We start from the raw sequence: 26,914 nt of genomic DNA, 5'->3' as shown, positions 1-26,914 counted from the left end.
CTCCAGCTATCTGCCAAGTGTCTTGGGGGTTACCACTATTAATAGTTTCTTGTATATCTCCCTAGAGAATTTTCTGCTCACTTGGAAGCATATCTATGTTTCTTCCAAATTATTTTAGAGATAGCTTATACATGTATAAATACATCTGTCTGTACACATACATACATACGTACATATATATGTAGTATGTATGTAAGTAACATTTATCTGCATCCTGTGGTGTTTTATTTTGTTAATAAGCATACATTAAGTATCTCATTCTGTTTAATGGCCACATAGTATTCTACTCTATGGGTTTCCAGTAGTTTATTTAACCTGTCCACAATCTGGACATCCTTAATGATGGGCATTAAGTGGTTTTCAGTCTTTAGCGGTGGATATCCTTACACACATTGTTCACACACAAATACACCTTTAAGATACATTTTTAGGAGTAGAAATCACAGTGTTAGTTATACACGTTATATTTTAGTGGATAATAATACAGTGTCATCAGCAAAGCTTGAGAGTTTCTTTTTCTCCATACCTTATAGAAAATATCGAGCTACAAAACTTGTTTTTTAAAAAACCTTTTAAAATCACTCAAGTAAAAACAACATCTCTATAGTTTTAACTTGCATTTCACTTATTAGGAGTAAGATTATGTATTATTTAATAAGTGTAACAGCCACTTGTATTTCCTTTTTTAAAAATAAACTTTTAATTTTAGAACAGGTTTACAGGTACAGAAAGTTGCAAAGACAGTATAGGCCTCCCATATACTCCCCATCTGATTTCCCATATTACCAATATCATACATACCTTGACAAAGGTATGATACCTTTGTCAAAATTTTTGAAACAATATTGATATATATTAGCTGAATTATTAATATTGATATATAATTATTAGCTGAATTATTAACTAAATGTATTCAGATTTCTCTATGTTTACACAATGTCCTTTTTATCTTCCTGAATTCTATCTACAATATGACATTATATTTAGCTGTTATGTTTCCTTATGTTCCTCTTAGCTGTGATAGTTTCTCAGACTTCTCCTGCTTTTTTTTTTTTTTTTTTTTTTTTTTTTTCACATGGAGTTTCACTCTTGTCACTCAGGCTGGAGTGCAATGGCGCAATCTCGGCTCACTGGAACCTCTGCCTCCTGGGTTCAGGCAATCCTCCTGCCTCAGCCTCCCAAGTAGCTGGGACTACAGGCATGCGCTCCCATGCCCAGCTAATTTTTTAAAAAATTTTTTTAGTAGAGACGGGGTTTCACCATGTTGGCCAAGATGGTCTCAATCTCTTGACCTTGTGAACCACCCACCTCCACCTCCCAAAGTGCTGGGATTACAGGCATGAGCCACTGTGCCTGGCCAGACTTCTCCTGTTTTTATTTAATGACCTGGACAGTTGAGGAATACCGGTTGAGTATTTTGCAGTGTGGTGTAGTTTTTCTGGTTTATTTAAGGTTTGTTTGTTTGTTTGTTTGTTGGCAAATAATATGCCTACATGTGGTTTTTTGGTGATTTTCTGGTTGTTTTTCTCTGAGCTTCCTAGTTTGACATCTGTCAATTTTGGAAAGCACTCAGCTATTATTATTTCAAACATTTCTTCTTTCTCTTTTTCTTCTCTTCTGATATTCCAATTAAGTACATGGATGTTACACCTTTTATTATTATCCTATGGGTCTCTGATGTTCTGTTCTGCTTTTGTTTTATTTTTTTCATTCTTTTTTCTTTGCATTTCAATTTTAGAAGTTTCTTAGTCTTTAGTATTTAGTAGGTCTGTATCTTTAGGCTGTGACTCTCTTAAGGGTGTCTCTAGTGGAATAGTTTTTTCCCCCTCCCTGCCTCCTACTCCCCTCTCTGGATATAGCATTCCAGATATATTTCCCTAAAGTCTTGATTCTTGTTGACTGTGAATTTTTATTTCTCCCTCATGTGAGCCTAGAAGACTCAAGGGGCTTGCTCCAGTGGGAGAAATGACTTTCCCCCAGCTAGGATAAGGCCCTAGGAAGCTCTTTGTTCTGGAGAAGGCTCTAGGAAGGTCTTTGTTCTGGAGAAGGCTCTAGGTGTATTTCACAATGATTATTCTTCCCTCACTCCAGCAAAGCCATCCGGGAGTTTCACAGATCTTCACTGAGAGAACCTTCTGGGGTTCCTGGGGCTCAAGCCCACAGAATTTTAAAGGTCCCCCTAAGACTAGAATCCTCAGGAGTTTCTGACCCTTAGGCTAATCCACACTGAAATTCTAGCTTTGTGGAAGTTACCTTTTAAGTGTTATTAGCAATCTGTGGTTGCAGTGGCTTCTGCACCAGATGAGCAGATCTCCTGTGTGTGTCTTTGGATGTGCCTGTGTCTCTACATTTTGGGGACAGTGGATTGCCTTGTGTGATGGGGTCAACTTGATTGGATTGAAGGATGCAAAGTATTGTTCCTGGGTGTGTCTGTGAAGATGTTGCCAAAGAAGATTAACATTTGAGTCAGTGGACTGGGAGAGGCAGACCCACCCTCAATGGGGGTGGGCACCATGGAATCAGCTGCCAGAGAGGCTAGAATAAAGCAGGCAGGAGAAGGTGGGAGAAGCTGACTTGCTGACTCTTCTGGCCTTCATCTTTCTCCTATGCTGGATGTTTCCTGCCCTCGAACGTCAGACTCTAAGTTCTTCAGGTTTTGGAGTCTTGGACTTACACCAGTGGTTTGCCAGGGGCTCTTAGACCTTCAGGGACAGAATGAAGACTGCACTGTTGGCTTCCCCACTTTTGAGGTTGGGGGGCTCATACTGGCTTCCTTACTCCTCCGTTTACTGATGGCTTATTGGGGGACTTCACCTTTTGATCATGTGAGTCAATACTCCTTAATAAACTCCCCTTCATATATCCATCTATCCTATTAGTTCTTTCCCTCTACAGAATCCTAATACACCCTGCAATCTCAGCTCTCTCATGGGTCTAGTAGAAATTGTTGATTTTCAGTTTGTTTAGCTTTTTCTCGATAGAATGAGAGAGACAACCTCCAAATGCTTTATAATAAATACCTGAAACCAGAAGTTCCTGCAATTTCTTTTTAATAAACTGTCCTTGTCATTTGCTCATTGTTTAGTTGCTACATTTCTCTTTTTCTTACATGAGCTCTTTATATATTAAGGAGAACAGTCCTTTCACTGTCATATGTGTTTTAAATATTTCCTTTCCCAGTTTTTTTTTTTTTTTTTTTTTTTTACTTTAAGTTCTGGGATACATGTGCAGAATGTGCAGGTTTGTTGCATAGGTATACATGTGCCATGGTGGTTTGCTGGACCTATCAACCCATCATCTATGTTTTAAGCCCTGTATGCATTAGGTATTTGTCCTAATGTTCTCCCTCCCCTTGTCCCCCATGCCCGACGGGCCCCATTGTGTGATGTTCCCCTCCCTGTATCCATGTGTTCTTATTGTTCAACTCCCACTTAGGAGTGACAACATGTGGTGTTTAGTTTTCTGTTCCTGTGTTAGTTTGCTGAGAATGATGGCTTCCAGCTTCATGCATGTCCCTGCAAAGTACGTGAACTCATTCTTTTTTATGGCTGCATAGTATTCCACAGTGTATATGGACCACATTTTCTTTATCCAGTCAATCATTGATGGGCATTTGGGTTGCTTCCAAGTCTTTGCTATTGTAAATAGTGCAGCAATAAACATTCATGTTTATGTAGAATGATTTATAATCCTTTGGAATCGCCACACTGTCTTCCACAATGGTCGAACTAATTTACATTCCCACCAACAGCATAGAAGTGCTCCTATTTCTCCACAGCCTTACCAGCATTTGTTGTTTTCTCACTTTTTAATAATCACCATTCTAACCAGCATGAGCTGGTACCTCATTGCAGTTTTGATTTGGGTTTCTCTAATGACCAGTGATGATGAGCTTTTTTTCAGATGTTTGTTTGCCACATAAATGTCTTCTTTTGAGAAATATCTGTTCATATCCTTTGCCCAATTTTGATGGAGTTGTTTGTTTTATTCTTGTAAATTTGTTTAAGTTCCTTGTAATATTTCCCAGGTTTTATTTCTCTTTTCTTAAGTGAGGGTGTTTAAATGCCATGAATTTTTAATATATGAAAATTGTATTATATGCATTTTTTTCAATATTTTCATTTATGGTTTCTGGGCTTTGTATCAGTCTTAGAAAAATGCTCCCAATCTCAGGATTATAAAATAGTTCTTCTCTAGTTTTCTTCTAATGCATTGTTATATTTTATTTTCATGACAAAATAAATCAGGTTAATTTAAATAATATATTTCAAACCTTGTGGAAAATAAGAGAATTCAGAATATAAGCAGCATTAAATACCAGTGGGAGAAATAAACTCTGATAAATAGTGTTAAAACAAAATGGGTACCCATCTCTGTTAAAATAAATGGGTAGAAACCAGATTTCTACTCACTCCTTATAATTATTATTACAAGAGGACTGACATATAAACAACATTTTCAACTGAATACTTGAAAACTAGGGAATAGAAACACAAACACAATGTCATCATTTCAAAGCAATCAGTATTAGCTCTTCCTTCCATTGCTGTGTATTTCTAAGAAATTATCATCACAGTACACTTACAATATTATATCTTGATTATTATGATATAACATTCTTTCCCTGCTAACACATAATCTTATAACACTCATTTTTACACATCTAACGTTCCATGACTCTTATTTTTCAAACTGTATAGAAATTGGGAGCACTCAATTATCTCCAAATTATATTATCAGTTATTAGATTTCATTTTTTTTTTTAGAGACAAGATCTCGCTCTGTCACTCTGACTGGAGTGCAGTGGCAAAATTGTAGCTAACTACAGCCTTGAACTTCTGACCTCAAGCAATCCTCCTGCCTCAGCTTCCTGAGAAGCTGAGACGACAGAAGCATACCACCATGCCTTGCTAATTTTTAATTTTTTTTTCTGAAGAGATAAAGTCTCACCATGTTGTCCAGGCTGGTCTCAAGTTTTATTAGATTCTATCTAATATAAAATAAATAGCTTTAAAAATTTCTGCAAGATAATCTTTAATTATTAAGAGGTAGAAAGGTTAAAAAGAGAGTGTGAGAACAGTAAACCTAGCTTATAAAAATACGTTGGAGTAAAGATTTGAAAAATAGTTGCATTTTCAAGGCATTTTGGAAGAAACTAGTAAGTTACCTGAAGAGATTACCATGCTTCAAAGAAGAAGAAAAAGAAGGGGAGAAGGAGGAGGAGAAGAAGAACAAGGGGGAAAAAATGTTTTTTCAGAGCTTAATGACTAAAACTTCATAAACAGTAAATTCATAAATGCAAATTGTATGCTTTGCATATTTTGTCACAATTAAAATATTTTTAATGTTTTCACTCTATAATTTACACTTTTTTTTTTTACAAAATCTAATTGCTCTAAATTATCTTAATTTTATATTTTTCTGGAGTCATCTAAAAGTGCTTTAGATTTTCTCTATAAGCTATTAACGAAATTGTGCTTATTTTTAAAATTAGCTGTGGAAATTGACAATAAACCAATTAAAAGACATTTTCTTCCATTTTCTTTGCCTTCAAGAGAAGCTTCTCATTTGAACAATAATTCCAGCAGATTAAATGAAAATCTCTCTGTAGCCCTCAGGCTAGTCAGATCAACAAAGTAATCTAACCCCATCATAACTCCATTAGAATTAGCCAACAAAATATTTAGATCTATTACTTTTTTATAACTATGTCTCAGTTCCAGAGCTATATAGCTCTAAATGAGAGCATATTTTTTAGCTACTTTCATATTACACCAACTGGTTTTCTGTAATGTATTAAAAAATAGAAAAAGATCTTGAAAACAAAGGTAGTAATGAAATAATGACTACACATAAAGAAATCTGTTTCCCAGTTCAAAGGCAAAATGTCACATAGAAATTGGACTAACATTTAACTTTACATTTGGGATTGGATCTTTAATACATTTTTTAATTGGGTTGTTAGCAATTAAATAAACCTCAAGGCTACAATGCTACCTGGCTGCTACCAAGGGGGATGTCCATTCTCATCCCAATCATCTTACCCTTGACTATCTTTGTGCTTTGATGACTTGTCCCTACAATTCTTCCTATACAAAGGATAGAATGAATACGTGGGTATAATAATATATATGTCTTACTGATTATAATGCTTGTTACCCAGTTATAAACCATGCTGTCACAATTAGAGAAATATTTTGAGATTCTACGATGTGTTTCAAAATTGCTAAATTTTGTAAGGTTTCCAGACAGTGTCCCAGAGTCCCAAAATGTCATCATGGGACAGTCTTTAGAGAGATTCTGAACAGCACCAAAAAATGATAGATATAGCCATGCTGATCAAGCGGACATCCCAAGTTATTTACATGCTATTCTACTTCCCAGACATCAGTGGTTGAGCCAGCCTTTAATAGGAGCAGTTAGAGATGACAATGGGTTAGGTTCCTAAATATTCCTTGAGACCCCTTCTATGCTTTATGGAGAGAAATCTAATGAATGAGGTCATCAAAGAAAACAACAGACAAACTAAAAAGGCAGCACAGGACTTAAAGAGAAAGCACTTTGAAAAGAAATAAAAGAGAAAATGTAAGTGGGGAAAAAATGCAGTAGTAGCATATGCTATCTATGTAGCATTTTCTATGAAACAGGTATCATTAACATATGTTAATTAATTTAATCATCACAAAAAATTTATGTACCAGGTACTTTTATTGTGCTATTTTATAGGCAAGGAAACTGAGATCAGAGAGATTAAGCCATTTGCTGAAGATCATACAGTTACGATTGGCTTGGCTTATGAACTGAAGTATTCAGATTCAAAAGTCTATTTATCTTAACCTGGAAGCCTGACTCCTTCTCTAAGAAAATGCAACTCAATTTCTGGCTTAAGTAGGAATTGAGGGAGCTCTTTTGAACTCATTTCTGAAATGGCCAGGGTCTAATGTCAGTCCTGCACTATTTACTATTTCTTTCCTTTATTTTCCAGGATTGGACAATGTTAGAGCATCTGGCATATATTGTTACTTTATTAATTGCACAGAGTCACTTAGACACCCTTTATTTTCAATTGGGCGATGTATTTAAGGATCTGTGTAAAATTGCTACTTATCTGAATTACTGCTGCAGTGACTAGGCAACGCTATAAGCAAAAATATTATTGCCAGTGTTTCCAATAAACCCTGGATGTGCTGGAAGAAGATGAATGATGCTTTCCTGGTATAAACATCCCTAAGGGAGTATTCTAGCACTAGCAATCAGTGGACACTTCAGTGGCTGTTATGGCAATGGAAGGGGTTGAGCCTGGAGACCTTGTTTTTTACCCACACCCTTGTCTCAGCTGATCCACCTCCCCCCATTCCTGTCCTCCAATCATGACTTATCCATCATGTGCCAATGCTCTGCTCTGTTTTGTTTACATCTAATTGTTCTCCTTCATTCTACCCATATTTCTGTCTCTTGTATTTTTCCTTGCTGATTCCTATTGAGTCAACTCTTGCTCCTGGGTGCTTGTTCTCTGGGTCTCCTACTGGCTTGATTTCCAATTATGCTTCCCACCCCTGCCACAAGGAGCCAGTGCTAATGAAATAAGCATGTATGGACAGACATGCAGGAGAAACAAAAGTGGTTGTGAATATGCAATTCGTGAAGGACAAAACAACATAGCTTGGAGCAGCGTCTCACACCTGTAATCCCAGCACTTTTGGAGGCTGAGATGGGAGGATTGCCAGAGGCTAGGAGTTTGAGATCAGCCTGGACAACATAATGAGCCTCCATCTCTACAAAAAAATCTAAAAATTGGCCAGGCATGGTGGTGCATGCCTGTAGTCCCAGCTACTTGGGGAGCTGAAGTGGGAGGATCACTTGAGCCAAGGAGGTCAAGGCTGCAGTGAGCTGTGATTGTACCACTGCTCTCCAGCTTGGGTGACACAGTAAGATCCTGTCTACAAAATAAATAAATAAATATATAATAATGGTCAAGCTACTGAATCTACTGCTGACACTAGAGAGTTTGAGGGAGGAGTAAATTATCAAAAAAGACAGCTCAGATGAACTCTCAGGTTTTTGGAGGTCTATCTCAGAGAATTATTTAGATGCAGCAGATCAGACATTATGCAATTTATCTTTCTGTCTGGGAATCCTCGAGACTTGAGTTTGTAACTTTAAATTATTAAGCAAGTTGGAATGGATTTACTTTCATCCAGCATCTATCTCTTTAGTATCTTCCATAACACATAGATCTCCAGATAACCATAACCTGTGATCTCTGTTAATAATAATAATAATACAAAACAACTCCATTCACCTTCTCCCTAGATCCAGAAAGTTAATGGATACACCATGCTTTGTTTTATGGGGTTATACACTTGAAAGAAGATGTTGTTGGTATTTACAAATCAATCATCATGAGTAATAACTAACTCTCTTCCTCTCCTAAAAAGCCTTTTATTCCTGTTATTAATCAAGTCCCTATAAAGAGTATGAAATATTATTTGGGACTACAATTAAAATATTACCATTTGAAAGCCAGAACAAAAAAGGAGCTGGGAGATTTGGTAATATACTTCCTGAAAACCTAATGAAGATAACATGCATTATTATTTTTTAAAAATCTCTCTTAGTGGGAATTTAAACAGAAAAAAAGCTAATGATTATTGGCCAGATATAGGAAACTACTCTAAGTTTGAATTTTAATATACCATACCTCAAAAAGTAAGGTATTTTTCTTTTTGGGAGGGAAACTGGTGAACTAAGAGACAAAGGAAGAAGGGAGATTTACATTTTACTTTTGCCTGTTTGACTTTTTAAATGTCCACGTTATTAGTTTTTCAGATATGTACACGTATTACTTAATAAACATTTTAATATTTTACGTAGCAAATGAAATAAAATAGAGCTAAAATTTAAACAGCTTTCTTATGAAATCTGTAAGTAGAAACCTGTGTAGAAAGAGAAGGCAAATTCTTCCTATGATCAAGGTAAGTAATACACATTCATTATTAGCTTTTAAATTCATATCACCTTTGCTTTTCAATCTCATATCCAGCTTCCCACAATTCCACATATTATCTTAATTAAGAACCACCATCTGTCTACATACTTACATTCTGGGGCCAAAATTCTCTGTATAATGTTATCTCTTCTCTTCCCCTTTACATAAAGCTGTAATTAACCCATCTCACATGCTCCCATCTCATCACCATGACGGACTCAGGTAAAAATGTCATTCCTAGCGATAGCTATTTGATTACAAATCAAATCCTCAAACTTAAATCTACGTTTTTGAACATTTAAAAGATCACACTAGCAGGCTAATAATAAAAAAGAACCAATTAAAATATTGAAATAGAAAGAAAATAATGTAGTGTGATATGCAAAAAACACATCTTGGTATCACTAATGAAACTGTTTTGATGAAATTCACAGAGAACTAGTTTTCTAGTGCCTGAAATATTTGTATTCTGAAGTATTTTTGACATAGAAAGATAAATGAATGCTTTCAGATTCCACTATCAGTGAACCAGAAAATAAAGATGATATTTCCAATTCATTTTGTACGTAAGGATGATTGAAGTTTTGAATATTAAAATGCTTAATAGGCAAATATTTATTTTTATAGTTTATAAACACATGACCAGATGTTTAGCTGTAATTCACATTTTAAACTAGAAACTTAAGCTTATTCATAGTAAAATACATATAACATACAAAGAGGGGCCGTGGTAAACGACGTATATGTCTATATTGTTAAACAATTTTCCATCTTTAAATTGTGCTGATCTTAGCAATAACATGAGACATTATCTTGACTTAATTTCAGTGTTAAATTTGTGTCTGTGTGGAGAGAGATAGACAGATTTCAGAGGAAATAAGGTAAATGGCAAAACAATGAAGGAAGATGAAGAGGACTGTGGTTTAAAGCGTTCCCTCTATGTATTTGCACAGCATGGATTCACCATGAAAACATACCACTTTAATTTTTCCCACACCCAATGTAGAAACAGGTTCAAGAGGAATTTGTAAACACAAAAAGAACTGACAGTCAACAAAAGAGCCATCTTTGTGTTCCTACTTAAAACTCCCAGCCCAGGTCTATTTAGAATGGCCTGTAGTCAACTTTATTTAACCTGACTTGTGGTTTCCATTTTCCTTCCAAGCCTTCCATGGTTAAGAACATTTTTAAGATTTGTAAGGCTGGCAAGCATCTGTCAAATAGGTCTATCTGATTATAATGTCTGCCTAGTCAATCACGGAAGAGATCCATCAAAAGTCTATGGTTCAGAAGTCCTTGAAGCTGTTCTTAGCTTGATTCACTGCATCCTAGTGGATCCTTTTGTCTGGAAGTCTTTCCAGCCACAGTGATTTAACAACTCAAATGATGTGTCTTGCACTGGCTCCATGTGTCTTTTTCCACTGCACCCATCCTAGTTCAGGCACTGTATCCCACGAGCAAATATTCAAACAACTGGTAACTATTTTTTCTGCCTTCACCCCCTTTAACCTAACCTGCCTTCCACTGACAGATCAGGCCAGATCTACTTCTCTAAGAAACCCAGTGCTTGCTGGATGTCATCTAGATTTCTTCCTTTCTTTCCTTTTCTTTCTTTCTCTTTCTTCTTTCTTTCTTTCTTTCTTTCTTTCTTTCTTTCTTTCTTTCTTTCTTCTTTCTTTCTTTCTCTTTCTTTCTTTCTTCTTTCTCTTTCTTTCTTTCTTTCTCTCTCTTTCTCTATCTTTCTTTCATCTTTCTTTCCACTTTCTCTCTTTCTCTCTTTATTTTTTTTTCATAGAGTTTCACTCTTGTTGCCCAGGCTGAAGTGCAATGGCACTATCTTGGCTGTCCACAACCTCCTCCCCCAGGGTTCAAGCAATTCTCCTGTCTCTGCCTCCTGAGTAGCTGGGATTACAGGCATGTGCCACCATGCCCAGCTAATTTTGTATTTTCAGTAGAGATGGGGTTTCTCCACGTTGGGCAGTCTAGTCCCGAACTCTGGACCTCACGTGATCCGCCCGCCTTGGCCTCCTAAAGTGCTGCGATTACAGGCATGAGCCACCCCGCCTGGTCAGATTTCTAATGTTCAAAGTACTCCACATCACTCTTCCCAACTCCCCTTCACTAGACTCATTCCAACCCTCTCTTCAGGATAAACTAATGTACTTGACAGCCCTCCAAATATACCCAATATGGTCTCAGCACTGTCACTTGATTCAGCATCCCCTTGTCTGGAATGCCTCTTCCTTCTCCACTTCTTCTCAACTGCCTCTTTGCCTACTAAAATTCTACCTTCCTCGAAGGCCAATGCCAAAGATTATCACTTTCCCACACTCTTCTTAATTGACTGGCCCAACGAGCATGATCTCCTTTTTCAGCAAGCTTCTGCTCTTTCAGCACCTGCAGTCAGCCTTCTCTATTGCTTATTCGCAGCATGCCTGTATTAGTCTTTTCTCATGCCATACCCAAGACTGGGTAATTTATAAAGGAAACAGGTTTAATGGACTCACAGTTGTACATGGCTGGGGAGGCCTCACAATTGTGGCAGAAGGCAAAGGAGGAGTAAAGGCATGTCTTACATGGTGGCAAGGAAGACAGGGTGTGTGCAGGGGAACTCCCCTTTATAAAATCAGCAGATCTCCTGAGACTTATTCACTAATCATGAGAACAGCACAGGAAAGACCTGCCTCTATGATTCAATTACCTCCCACGTGGTCCCTGCCGCAACATATGGGAATTATGGGAGCTACAGTTTAAGATGAGATTTGATTGGGGACACAGCCAAACCATATCAACACCCCTTCCTCTTTGTCGACTCTAAGCTCCTGAACTTAGCTTATCCTTCTCTGCATATAATGACGCATTTTGTGCTTTGTGTTTCATAGGGGCTCAAGAAATACTGATTGAATGAAATGAACAAGGAAAGAGCAAGCAAGCTATGTATTTCGCTGGAACCTTTTACATGAGACTCAGGTTTCATTTTGAAGAAACCCAGGTCAATGTGTAGATTATCTTGGCTCCGACTCTTTAAATAGAGCACAGATTGTTATATGCAAGTTGCATCCTAGCATGTTTTAAGTAGAGAAACAAAAGGAGTGTCTTTACATTAGTGTTTTCTTCGAAGAAGATAGAGATCATTCAGGACGCTAGAATTTTTTTCACTTATTTTAAGGATCTTTACGAAGGAAAATGGCACTTTGAAATCATAATGATGATGTAGCCATCTGGTTGGGTTTGATCTTGCCAGCTCCACTAGGGAAAATCTTACTTCATATTGGCTGAATTGCTGACATGAGTTTTAAAGATAAAACATTTTTATGTGTTTTTCTCCTTCTTCCCTACCCCTGCATCATAAAGCCTACAGGGATATTCCCTGGCATTTTGCTTATTGCTTCTAGTAGCACTTGAAGATTAAAATATTTCTGACTTCTGAGATATACAATAAAGAATGATAATTACTTTCCTAGGATATCGCTAATCTCTAAACTAACCACCAAGCTTGTGGAGAAAAATAAAATTTTAAAAATTTGAGCTGGATTTCAGCTTTTATTTGAAGACTCTCAAATGAATTGTCAATCAAAATAGGTAACACTCAAGGAAAAAAATGATCAAAGCTAATGCACATATGGTTGTGTGTTTTTGTGTATTATATATGTGTGTAAGTGCATATATATGCAAATAAATATTATATATTTATATATATATATATAGCAACTATAAACATTAAAAGAAAATTTAAGATCACCAGCAGCTTCATTAAGCAGCCTTTCCTTCTAGCTCTATTCCAATTTCTGCCATTTGGACAGTCTTACCATACTACCAAAAATGAATTAAAATTTAGAAGAAAAGCAGAGGTGATCTAGGTTGAAAATTATTATAAATACTTTTTTTGTCTGCTTAGAAGTTTTTCCAATAACAATACCCTTTCTTCGGTTTTATTTATACCTATGACTTTGTGATAAAACATGATGGTTTTCTCAATAAATATCCATCTTGAAATATAGAGTAAATTAAAAATAATAACTGCGGTCAAACCATAGATTACTTAAGGTGAATGGGTAGAAAACCACTTACCCCCGGTTGCCACAGTGATTTCACGTAGGAAGTGGCCATAAAATGGAAAATCGAAGGACAGATTCACTCTCTGCAAAGAACAACACCAGAGAAAAACATCAATAATGTGTAGCATAGTAAATGTGAAATGAAGAGCCTTTCACTTAAAACAAAAATGATGCCTCTACTTTGCCCCATAATTATCGTAGTTCTCTTTTAAAACCTGAGTCCTCGGTGGTACTAAAGAATATTTTTTCTGGTAATTAAAGTTTTGAAGCATGTGAAAAGAATAAAGTTAACATCACCACTGCATTTTAGTTGTCCACTGAATAATCAGTTCAGTCTTGATGACGAGCAACCTATTCTGAGGTTTTTTTTAGTTTGACTAGTTCCCCCAAAATAGTAGAGCATGTTATGTCAAGATTCATTGGATTAAAAATCAAAATAGATTTTATGTTACATTATTACATATTTAATTTGTTTTCCATACATCCCATAATGAAAAGCAGTTTCATGGAAGAAGATGTCTTGCACTGGTGGATCTAGACCTGCAGAATTTTTTTTTTTTTTTTTTTTTTTTTTGAGTCGGAGTTTCGCTCTTTTGCCCAGGCTGGAGTGAAGTGACGCAATCTCGGCTCACTGAAACCTCCGCCCACCTGGGTTCAAACAATTCTCCTGCCTCAACCTCCCAAGTAGCTGGGATTACAGGCGCCAGCCACCATGCCAGACTAATTTATTGTATTTTTAGTAGAGATGGGGTTTCGCCATGTTGGCCAGGCTGGTCTCGAACTCCTGACCTTAGGTGATTCACCTGCCTCAGCCTCCCAAAGTGCTAGGATTACAGGCGTGAGCCACCATGCCCGGCTGACCTGCAGACATTTTTATCTTTCAAATACAATCAGCTCTCCAAATTTCGCAAATTGTGTCCACTCTTAGAAACACAGGAGTTGTAGGATAAATAATATTGGTTACTGGAGAGCTACTTTTACTTGGTTTGGAGTAAATTACAGAGACTTAGGGAGAAAGTTCCTAGATTGCACCCGTTGTTTTCCTAAAATGGGGCCACGAACTTTAGCTCTTAATATTTAACTCTACAGGTATATAGTGTCTACTTTTTAAAAATAATATATATTAAAATGTTAAAACCCAAAACATATTAAAAATCCTAATCTTTGTCATATGTTTGAAATGATATTAAGTAGATATATTATTATTAGGCAAGAAACAAGAGAAACACTAAAAGTAATGGCAAAAACCACAATTACTTTCGCACCAACCTAATATAATACAGATGATCAACTGAAATAAAAGCATCCAGAGGGAAAGTAATTAGCTGGTTGAGAGCCCAACAGCACACATGTACAAACTACCTATAATAACAGGCTATTACATTAAAATTCCACAATTGCTATATTATATCATCTCTCCCAATATACAAATTTTAAAAGTAGAAAAGTATATCTAGATTGAATTTAGCTTTCTCCAATTTTGCAAATAATTGCTTTTTTATAGCCATCACGATTCCTAATGACTTATTTGGCATGAAATTAATCACTCAAAATTTAAAGTGACTTTCAATTAGGTTTTCTTTTTAATGCAAGCCTCATCTTTATAAAAGGTTTATGATCACTTTTATTTTGTGCTAACAGGAACAACAAAACTCATTTTCACAGAGCTAACTGAAATAAGTGATCACTAAGAACCCTAAAATGAAGGAAGTGTTCAATGGCAGGATCATTTATCTTAAAGATGTCAGGAATAATTTTATAAAAGCAGTTGCTTATTATATTGTTTTCCATCATTCTAATTTATTTCCATGCTCATCAGTAAATTGGTAAAATTTACCTTATGCATTCTCACTTTCAGAGTCAGAGTTTGATGTAAACATATATCTCCAATGAACCCTATCAATTACCACCAAATATCAACCAAAAGGCTATGACATGAGTTTCTCAGCTACTGCAAGTATTTAAATATGTTTGGAATTAGATTAAGATACATGGATACAGATATCAGTTAAAGACCTTTTCTTGAGATAAATAGATCTTCAAACGAAATTTGCAAATACATCAAGAATTCTGAAGAGCAACACCAGTGACTGAAATGCTCCCCTATTGAAATGACCAGTTTTCCTTAGTTACCACTATTGTCTGCTTCACTCTGATATGGAATCACGATGGCAATGTAGGAAGATACTGTCTGCTAAACAGTTGTGTAATCCATTCATGTCTTGCCAGTCGCTACTGATACTCTTCTCCAAACATCGGTCACTATCATTGCAATAACTTCCTCAGAAGTGTCATGGCTCTACTTCTCTTTAAATTCATTCTCTATGCCAGGGCCTCAACTCCTAGGCCACAGGCCATGGCCTGTTAGGAACTGGGCTACACAGCAGGAGGTGGGCAGCAGGCAACCCAGGGAAGCTTCGTCTGTATTTACAGCCGCTCCCCATGGCATGTGTTACCAACTGAGCTCTGCCTCCTGTCAGATCAGCAGTGGCAGCATTAGATTCTCATAGGAGAGTGAGCTCTATTGTGAACTGCACGTGTGAGGGATCTAGGTTGCATGCTCCTTATAAGATCTAATGCCTGATGATCCATCACTGTCATCCATTAACCTCAGATGGGACCTTCTAGTTACAGGAAAACAAGCTCAGGAATCCCACTGATTTTATATTATGGTGAGTTGTATAATCATTTCATTATATATTGTAATGTAATAATAATAGAAATAAAGTGCACAAGAAATGTAATGTGCTTGAATCATCCCAAAACCATCCCCTCCTACCCTCTGCGGAAAAACCGTCTTTCATGAAACTGGTTCCTTGTGCCAAAATGGTTGGGGCTTGCTGCTCTATATTACCTAGCATATCACTCCCCCACTTGAAATCATTCAATCTAGAATTCCATTCTCGCTGAGAGTCACACCAAGATGGTGAACATGAGTTCTAGGGCATACCGTGAACTAGTCCCTGCTACTTGACAACTTTTGCCCTCATACTCTCTGCTCCAGCCAGCCATAGGCAACATCTTTTAGTTCCTTGCACTTGCTACCCTTAGCTCTTGTCTGTGGTACATACATATGACATCCCTTCTAACAACAATATTCTCTCAACCTTGGTCAGTCATGGCTTCCATATTCTTCAAGCCTTGGCTTAGTTTGGATTACCCCTAAAGCCAATCTTGATATAAGGACTTAGGGGCAGACAGTTTATTTGGAAGGTGATCCCAGATGGCACTTGCTCAAGGAACTAGGAAAAGTGAGACAAGGAAAAGAGAGAAAAACAATAGGAGGTACAGTGTTGGACATGTTATCATTATAGCCGGTTGGGCCTCAGTCCTCATGGACTGAGCAACAGTAGAGAAAAAACAAAAAAACAAAACAAAACAAAAACATGCCTCAGAATCATTTCACTGGAGGTCAGGAGGCTGGGACATTCATCTTTCCAATCCTACAGGAAGGACTTTGTGATTAATTGGACTTAAAAGTTGAGAGTGAGTGAGAGATATCTGGAGTCAAGCACAGGTTTCTAAGATTTCTAGCTGGTTGACTGGTGAACCACAGGTCACCAATCGAGATTATGAATGCAGGAAGAAGAGCTATTTTGGTTAGCTGTGAGTGAGAAACTTTGCTGTGTCACTAATTAGTTATGCATCCTTTAATTAAATAATAAATGACCCCAAATAGTATATAAAACACAGGACTCTTCTGCAACCAAAAAGGCTAACAGAACCCTGGGCATTGTCATAAAAAGCAATGTCAAAGAGAAAATTACAGCACTTTGGGAGGTCAAGGCGGGCGGATCATGAGGTGAGGAGATCGAGACCATCCTGGCTGACACGGTGAAACCCCGTCTCTACTAAAAATACAAAAAATTAGCTGGGCGTGGTGGTGGGCACCTATAGTCCCAGCTATTCGGGAGGCTGAGGCAGGAGAATGGCATGAACCCAGGAGGTGGAGCTTGCAGTGAGCCGAGATCACGCCACTGCACTCCAGCCTGGGTGGCAGAGCAAGACTCTGTCTCAAAAAAAAAAAAAAAAAAAAAAAAAAGAAAAGAAATGTAATACTGAAACAATGGTGTAATTACTACAGTGTAAACATTATGTGCTCTTGGATTTCATCCTTTAAGAAATATTTAACATGGAACGAAAAAGGAAGATTCAAGAAGATGGTGGTGGGAAGACCCAATAAATGGATTAAGAGTCTTGACAAAATAGAAAACAAAAGCTCAGAAGTAAAATATTAAAGAACATAAAAGGCATAAATAAAATCAACTGAATTTGCTAACTAATTGCTTAAAATCTATGGAAAACAGTTAACTACTCAAAAGAAGGGGGAATGGTAACTTTGAGACAAACACAAAAAGTATTACATCTTCATATGGTAGAAAATAAATTTATGAAACATTTTTTGAAGACTTGGTCGAAGGGTACAGAGTCCAGGTGGTTTGCAGTAAATTGCACATCCATATATGACTGTGCCTTAAGGCCACATCATGCTTTCCCAAAACATATCCCATTACAATTTCTGGGGGCAACAGACTATCAGACTCATTCTGGTCATACTCCTAGATTTCTGAGTGTGCCTACACCTCTTCTTGCCTTCTTTACATATTTTTCCTATGTTAATTGCTATCCATTTTCACACTAATTATTACAATCTCTGCTAATTCTTTTTTAATAACACAGGAATTATAATCCTAAATATACCCAATTCCCATTTGACTTGTTTGCCTATTTCTCAGTGGTATTGCAAGGATGAATTAATTAGTCAATGCCTCAAAACTGAATACAGAAACCTTCTAATAAAGAGCTAAGAATCTGGAGTGGGAACATTTACAGTCCTCAAAGCCATGTTTTAAAATGTCACTACTAAAAACTTCTTTTTGTTTTAGGACAGTTTCTTATTTACTGTCATAAAGCCATACTTTTCTGACTCCCCGAGTCTTTTTATTTCAGCTTTATAAGAAATAATCCTGCTGAAAGCAGCTTGTAGGAAGAAAATTAGTAGTCACTGTGGTTTTAACAATTTCTGATCTCATGAGTTTACTACAGCAAAGGATCAAAAGAATACAATGAGCATCCACTTATTCAAGAATTAATTGATAAATTAATAATTAGTTTTTACACACATATTTTAATATTCTATTTTTAATCATTCAAATAATTATGTTTGAGGGGCACATATTTTTGTCCTGAAACTCTCAAATAGGTGAGATGTTATTCTTATTTGTAAAGTGGTGTTTATGTTTTTTTAAAAAAATAATTTCAAATATAAGATCAAATAAATATTGAGTCACATTATTTTCTGTTCATTTATTTATGTCAAGTATTAACTTTGGGACGAGTTGTAAAATATAAGAAAAATTGTATTTGTTTTATTTACATAAATATTTCTAGTATATTGATTTCCAGTAAGATTTACATCTCTAATACATAAAAATGATTCAATAAACACCATATACCTATGATAAATTTAACTGGGATGTGATATTTTCTTCCAAGGTACATGTAACAATTTACTAACTTTATTGAAACTGTATAAGGTCCACACAAAATTTATTCATCTATAAATGCTTAGAATAGATTATTGTTGTCTTGCTCCTTTACTCATCATAAAACACACATTTTATCATCTTCTTTTAATGGAAGTATATGGAACTGTATTTTTAAATATTTAATCACTCTTTCCAAATTATTGAATGCTTTAGCATGGTTTTGGAGTTGCAGAGACCTGAAATTACATTTCAGCTTTGGTACTTAGTAACTGTGTGATTTCATTATTTAACCTTTTTAATTTTTTTTGTGATACATTATTAATTTTTAATGTGATACATTATTTAACCTTTTTAATTTTTTAATTTATTATTTATTATTTATTATTTATTTATTTATTTATTTATTGAGATGGAGTCTCCCTCTGCCACCAGGCTGGAATGCAATGGCTTGATCTTGGCTCACTGCAACATCTGCCTCCCAAGTTCAAGCAATTCTCCTGCCTCAGCCTCCCTAGTAGCTGGGACTACAGGCATGCGCCGCCACACCCAGCTGATTTTTGTGTTTTTAGTAGAGACGGGATTTCAACATGCTGGCCAGGATGGCCTTGATCTCTTGACCTCGTGATCCGCCTACCTCGACCTCCCAAAGTGCTGGGATTACAGGCATGAGCCACCACCGCGCCCAGCCTATTTAACCTTTTAAAGCCACAGTTTGCTCATCTGTAAAGTCAAGACACTTCTTCGAAAGGTTATCATAAGGATCAAATGACCAAATAATACCTGGACCATCATAAGCATTGAGTCAATGAAATATAACAATATACTGTGTACATGAAGGTGTCTAGCAATAGTTCTTTAAAACTAGTTTTCTAAACAAGCATAGCTCCTTATTTGATTCCTAATAAATAGCTGAACATTATTTATGTTATTTCAAATACACCAGTGCATTATCACAGCTCTTAAATAATTAAACCAATTCTGGTAAATTGTTTTTCTAATAGAATTGGTATCACAATTAGACATGTTTCTAGGCAATGTTATGATGTCTTCATTTTTGTTATATTAAAATAATCATAAGTATTGTATATGCAGGTGTTAAAAGAATGAAATTAACATTTAATATATTAGACATTATGCTAAGTATTTTGCCTGTAGTTAGTAAGAGTGAATGCTAAAATCAATAGGGAGAAGGATAATGAGAAGCAGGACATTTGTATAGTCTCAAAGCATCTTTCAACAAGATTTTTTTAATTACAAAAGGAAAAAATGGTAGCTTTACAGTGAAAAGACAAAACTTGGTAGGTATCACCTTAACCAGGTAATCAAAATTAACCTCACCACTAATGAGACATATTGTCATCATGTACCTCATGATATGATGCACAAGGAAGGACAAAACATCATCCCCACCGTAGTATTGCCAAAAACAGAGACCTACATTTAATCATGAAGCAACAGTAGACACTCAAAATCAAGGACATTGTACAAAATAACTAGCCAATACTTTTTAAGTGTCAAGTTCATGAAAGACAAAGACTGAGGAATTCTTATAGCTTGAAGGAGGCTAGAATATTTGACAAATAAATGCTATATGGGTCCTAGGTTGGATCTTGAATAAGAAAAAATAATTTGCTGACAATTAGCAAAATTGGAATAAAACCCATGGATTAGTTAAGAGTATAGTCCCAACATGAATTTGTTGATATTGTCAATGGTACCATGAGTATATAAGGTGTTAAAATTTATGGCACTAGGTGAAATCTACATGGAAACTCTTTAAAAATTTTTTGCAAGTTTTTTATAAGTCTGAAATTATTTCAAAACAAAATTTTACAAAAATAAAGGATAAGTGATAAATTCAAATCACCAGACGGCATTAGGGCTAAGACTTCAATCCAAATGTGTTGGGCTCCAAAACCCTGCATGTTGACAACTGTATAATTTCTATATTTCTTCTTTTATACTACGTGACTCATTTCCCATCTGATACAAGCTTTCAGTGACTCTGTTTTCTACCTGGAATCTTTAATATTGTCAGTCTTTTCCTCTTGGTAGACATAACAACATAATTTTCTCTAAAATTTAGTAGTAGTAAAACATCATTTGAAAGCAACTAGACGCATGAGGCCAGAGACACAAAACAGAGAAAATTTGAGAAAGGCACAGAGCAGTCTAATCAGATCAAATGCACCAAATAACAGGGACTGGGCTAACAGAGCACCAAGCTGGGCTGAGTCCTTACACCATCGGCAACACCTAGGTCTACGCACAACAGGGGTCCCTGCTCGCCCAGTGACCAGCCCAGCCTCAATGACTTTTTTTTTTTTTTTTTTTTTAACATTTCAGGATCAGATGTTTTCATTTCTTGCCCTCTAAATATAGTTCCAGGAGCCTGTCTTCTAAATGTATAAAACATTTACTTTCTTTTTTAAAATTCTCAATGGTAATAGTCATTTCGTGCTTTATTCCCCTATTAAACTGAAATAACTTTGTTTATAAAAGTAATATAGGCCAGGTGCGGTGGCTCACACTTCTAATCTCAGTGCTTTAGGAGGCAGGAAGATCACTTGAGACCAGGAGTTTGACAGCAGCCTGGGCAAACTGGCAAGACCTTATCTCTACAAAAATAAAAAAGAATTAGCTAGGCATGTTGGCCTGCAATCCCAGCTACTGGGGAGGCTGAGGCAGGAGGATTGCTTGAGCCTAGCAGATCCAGGCTGCGATGAGCTGTGATCACACCACTGCAATCCAGCCTGGGTGACAGAGCAAGACCATGTCTCTAAAAATATAAAAAATAAAAGTAATATAAACTAAAAAGTGGTTGGCAGAAAAAATATAAAATTGACAGGCTTTCACAACAAGCAAATATCAAAGATGGAAAATAAAATATGGAAAGGCATATATGTGAATAAGAGCATTGCAAACTTCCTTGTTATACCCTAAAGTAAGATCCTGCTTCCAGACCATAAGTGAGCCTAGTGTATCCCAAAATAAAATAGCATAGTGGGCAGGATAACTAATAATGCTTTTACTATGTAGAATTTTTTTTTACTGGGATTTTAACCATTCTCATACTCTGGGAGGAGTTGACAGACATAGGTCATTAATCCGGTCCCTGAAAACTCTGGAAACCTAATTAAAAGATCAAAATGTTCATGGAAAGGGTCTGATCAATACACAAATATGCAAACAGAGAAGTGGCTACTTCTTTCAGAATAAAGTCCATCAATTGAATTGATTTTCTGAGTTAGAAATTCTAACCTCTTCAGCACTTTTTTCACAGCAGAACTTAGAACTTAATTATTCCTGGCTATTGAATGGCGCTCTTCAAAGGAATATTCATAAACTGGAAAACAAAATGTAAACATTTGCAATTAGCTGATGCTGGTGCACATGAACTTGAGAATAACTGAACAATCACCTATCTTTTGACCTCTCTCACTGCACGGTTCCCAGCAAACACGAGGCTACAGTAGCTTGCCTATACTTGCAAACACTGAGAATTATTCATATTAGTTATGTGATATTTACAACTCAGGCAGAGTTCAGAGAGTCCAGCTGTTCAGGGATACAGAGAGAGTGTGACAGGATTTTATAAAGAACCCTTCAAGGAAACATGGGGTTTGGATGAGAGCCAGAAGAAATTGCTTCTAGATTTTTCATGCTACCCTAGAAGCAAGTCAAGAGAGTTCTCCAAGCTTCTCAAACCTCGAGGTGCAAATGAATCACCTAGGGTTCTTGTTACAATTCAGATCCAGATTCAGGGGGCTGAAATTCTGCATTTCTAGCAAGCTCCTGGTACTTCTGATACTGCCTCCTGAACCCCACTTTGAGTTACAAAGCTCTGTTATATAAGTGGCCTTTGAAACTCCAAAACCATCGCTGTAAGGAAACTTTGGCAAGAGTGAAATAGGTTAAGAGGATGAACAGACTTGTTTCTGCAAAACATAATCTCACTTTACCTGGTAGCACTTGTATGCCCTAAAATTTTCCATTGACAGAACTGAACTCTAGAGGTTCCTGCTAGTCAAGTGTCTTTAAAACCACGATTTGCAGAACCTGAAGGTTGTGATGTTTTTGTGACATCCTTGACCAATGATCCTCAAACAGGGCAAGACAAAAAAGTATTTTGTTGTGTTTATCATTCAGATAATGGAAAGGTCCTTCCTTTTCTCAGTTGATAACAATCTGCCTTTCGGAGAACAAACTCTCTAATTTCCAGTCAGTGGAAAATGACTGTTTTAAAGGTAAGTGTTTGCATAATAATTATTATTATCGATGTAACAGATATCTTGGACACTATGCCAGGTATTGTTTTAAGCATTGGATAAATGCTAAATTACTTAGTCCTAATGACAACCTTAGGAGGTAAGTGCTGTTATTACTTCCATTTAATACACGAGGAAGTAATTAAGAAAGAGTAAATAATATGCTCAATGTTAAACCTCTCAGTTGGCAAAGTGAGGACTCAAATCCAGGCAGTCTGGTTCCAAGTCCATGTGTGTTGACACTACTTCAAGCTGCCACTCCACTAACATGTTAGGATGAAATGTTCCTAACACACAGAAACGATGAATCCTCTAGGTGATGGGTACCCTAAACGCTCCAACTTGATCATTACACATTCTATGCATGTAACAAAATATCACCTGTACCCCATAAATATGTAAAATATTATGTACCAATTAGAAAATATTTGGAATTCAGTGGGTAAAGTTCATGAGCGAAGTGACTAAATAATTCAAAATTCAATTGCTGATTGAAATTGAAATTTAGACCAAGTTCAATTTTAATTCTTCATCCTCCTTTGCTAACGTCTCTTTTTTTTTAAAAAAAAAATTATTTGGAAATAATCTCATATGAAAGAATAGTTAAAAAAAATAATACAAAGAGCCCCCCACATCTTTTTTTTAGTGCAGATTCGTGTTTTCCATTTTGCCACATTTATCAACTTTCTGATTTTTTTCAAAAACTAAGTACATTGATGCTGCTCAACACAGCGTCCGAGAGTTGCTCCCCCATGACATCCTTTTTGCATCCTACAGTTTAGCCCACATGGAATCAGGACTAATGTGCCTCACCTTGGCCCAGTTATTAAACTTGAAACTTACTTGGCATTTCTTTTCAGACAGATGCTGCAGGGTAGGAAATTTCTGGCAATTTATCATTAATAGAGAGTGGCTAATAGGGTTTCACTTTAGTCCCGTTGGCATTTTAAAAGAGCACCTCTAGCAAAATGAGAAAAAAAGATGCCTATTCTCTGGGGCTGGGAATTCCAGGCACACTAGACATTCTGATGGGAATGCAGTTTATAAACAATCTGCATAGAAACCTGGCCATTTTGCATAGGGTATTATCCATCCATCACCTAAGTGATATGCTATAATTAGGTAGAAAGGAACAGACAAAAATAAAGATATTGGGACCAGGTATAAAAAATATTTTTAAAATATACTGAAATACTAACCTACCCAGGAAATCTCAATCCTCAAACACAATCTTTTATAATTTAAGATTTTTCACAACAATTAAGATTATTTGCTTTCAGATGTGTTTACTCTAAAAAAAACATTATATTCCATTTACAGTTTGCTAAGTTTTCTGTTATGAAACATTTTCTTTCAAAGGAGTCATGTAAAATCTTTATCATTTAATAACTTTGGGATGAGAATATGTTTTACACTCATGTTATCTAAAATTAAACCGTCGTAAGTCTTCATAGGCTCCTGAAGAGATGGCAGAAAAGATGATAAGAAATAAGTTAGAAAAGAGAATCTCAGGTGAAAGGCAGAGTAAATACCTGCCTTGTTTACTGCACCTGAGACATGGTTGAGGGGTCTCCTTTTTAGCAGCCTTTATGATTATAAAAGTTTAATATGAAACCTTCTAACAGGGTTTATCAGAAACCTAAAATGTTTGCCTCACTTGTGACTTTAAAAGGTGAATAGATATTTACCTATCTGGAATTATTTTACAGCTATCACTGGTAACAGAGAATGTATTATATTACCTTTCATGGCTAATTTTATGTAAAAGAATGGTGCTGATCCTCCACTAAAGACCCAAGATGAAGAAATAAGATTAAAGGATAATGAAATAGGAACTCATATATGATCTGTCAAATAAGAAGGCAACTTCTTGCTTTGGGAAGCTAAGATTTGTTATGTGCAAAAGAAATGGATCAATGTGAATTTCTTAAGGCTGCTGTCTTCAAGGCTCTCCAAAGAACTTTCCATGTCTAAAATTTGGTTCCTAGATTCAGGAAGAATAGCAACGGTAGATTAAATTATTAGTAATATGCATGTATTTATGTCATTATGTCAGTAAAAGGAGTTTGTTAACTTCAACATATTAGGTGGGCTTAAGGAATTTTTAATCTGTCGTGAGTGCCATCGGCAGGACAGGGGCAGATTGTTCCATGTACTTATTGGCTTCCAGGCTGGGGGACAAGCCCATTTCCCAGGCATGCAGAGAAATACAACTCAGCCACTCTAATCATATTAGTTTTGTGTAATGAAAAAGAGTCAGGCCCTGGAATAATACTTGGGAAAAAGGGGATTAACCTCAAGTTTTGTAAGTGACCTAAGTAAAATTCAAGTAAAATGAATTAACGGTAGAATTTGTTAAATTACATAAGTAACTATAAAGTGCCATAAAATCTCATTTGAATATATCGTATGTGGTAGGCAGGACAGACATTACTAACACAACTACTTAGTACAGGATGAAATTGACAGGGAATTTACGGATTTGCCCAAGGTCTCACAGTTGTAATAAACTTGAATTTGGATCTGATGACACCAAACCCTATGCTTTTGAATCCCTTATTTTTTCAACAAACTAATCTATGATTACTTTGGAATGTACCTCTGTTTCTTAAGAAGTTGAAGACTAGAACACATCTTTTAAATATCCAAAGAGAATTCCTTTAATATTTTATAACTATAAGAATGTTCTGAGTATTTAGAATTTGATTAGAGCAAAAATATGAATAGTATTGAATAAAATATTACATTATGTCCAGTATATTTCTTCCTTTATGTATGTAAAAGACTGTATTAAACTGAAATTAAGCTAAAGAGATATATGCAGATACAACTTATCCCAGTCTGTTATCAAACTTGAGGAAAATCCTACAAGCAAAGACAAGTAAGACCAGGTTGATAAACTTGTGTCTCACTTGAATTGAAGCAACTCAAAAGACAGAATGCAGCAAGTTTATTCAACCAGTCAAACGTAAGAGTAAATAAAAAGCAATCTATTGTTCGACATTATGAACAGAACTCAGGCAAAAATGTGCAGTCTAGACAATAGCCTAATAGAGAAAGTAAATTAAATTGCCTTTCAATGTAATCATTTTGAAAAATGAGCACTGATTAACAGATTTTTTGATGCACAGAAAAAAATAAACATGTCCAATATGAAAAACCAACTTACTGAAGTCACCATAAACAGCTAAACTTAGTTCTCCCAACATAAACATTATGCAAATATGAGACCCACAATAATGCTAGCTGAGGCAATGACTTATTTTCCTGAAGGGTATAAAAGAACCCTCCAGAAAGCATAATTTTTTAAACGAAATTTTCTATGTATATTCAAGTAGTCAGAAATGTCATCAAGGACAGTTCAATATAAAAATTTTAAACAGTCAAAACATAAAAAGTCATACAAATTTCATCAAAAACCTTACCTGCATTTTGACAGATATAGAGTGAGATAGACAGAGAACAGCCCTTCAACCATTTCATTTTGCTGGTGTTTCATATTTAAAGAATCAATCTTCCTACCAACATATAGAAAGATAAAAAAAATTTAAGCCAGAGTATGTTTATGTCTGGCAAACAGTGTATTGGCAATTGCTTGGGAAAATATATATATATACATAGAAAGATAGAAATATATAGATCTATCAATCATCTTTACTTATCTATTCATCCATCCATCTATTAATATATTTGTCTACCTAGCTATCTTTCCATATACCCATCCATTTATCCTATACCTATATATCTATCCATTCTTCCATCCATCATCCATCCATTCATCTGTCCATCCATCCATCCATCCATCCATCCATCCATCCATCCTTCCATCCATCCATCCATGCTTATGCATCTATGAATTTATCTATCTGAGAGAGAATCTTAGAGAGACTCAGGTATTAACTTATTCGGGAATGACAAGATGCTAAGTCAGTTTAGCAAGACTCCCCACACTTGATATCTGACCATCCTCAATACTGATCAAACCCTCATCCCCCACCCTTGCTATCTAATCACCCTGACCCTCCTTCAGTAAAAATCCTCACAACTCAGTTGAGGCACAATCGCCATTTACTTTTCACGTCTCCTCTTATAACTTTCCCTCCACTGACG

At 36.1% G+C, this 26,914-nt stretch overlaps 1 protein-coding gene across 2 annotated transcripts in view; it reads right to left on the bottom strand.

Moving 5' to 3' along the window:
* The window catches only part of PLXDC2 (plexin domain containing 2), a 469,249-nt gene that overhangs the window by 210,545 nt on the left and 231,790 nt on the right, over positions 1-26,914 (bottom strand). For both annotated transcript variants that reach the window (XM_055296706.2, XM_055296707.2), the window contains one exon: positions 13,061-13,130. In XM_055296706.2, the coding sequence (XP_055152681.2) occupies positions 13,061-13,130 (70 nt within the window). The remainder of the gene's footprint in view (positions 1-13,060; positions 13,131-26,914) is intronic.

The sequence above is a fragment of the Symphalangus syndactylus genome, chromosome 10, assembly GCF_028878055.3.
Source record: "Symphalangus syndactylus isolate Jambi chromosome 10, NHGRI_mSymSyn1-v2.1_pri, whole genome shotgun sequence".
NCBI classification, from domain to species: domain Eukaryota; kingdom Metazoa; phylum Chordata; class Mammalia; order Primates; family Hylobatidae; genus Symphalangus; species Symphalangus syndactylus.
The sequence above is the reverse complement of the archived record's forward strand: the minus strand, read 5'-3'. Positions and strand labels throughout refer to the sequence as shown.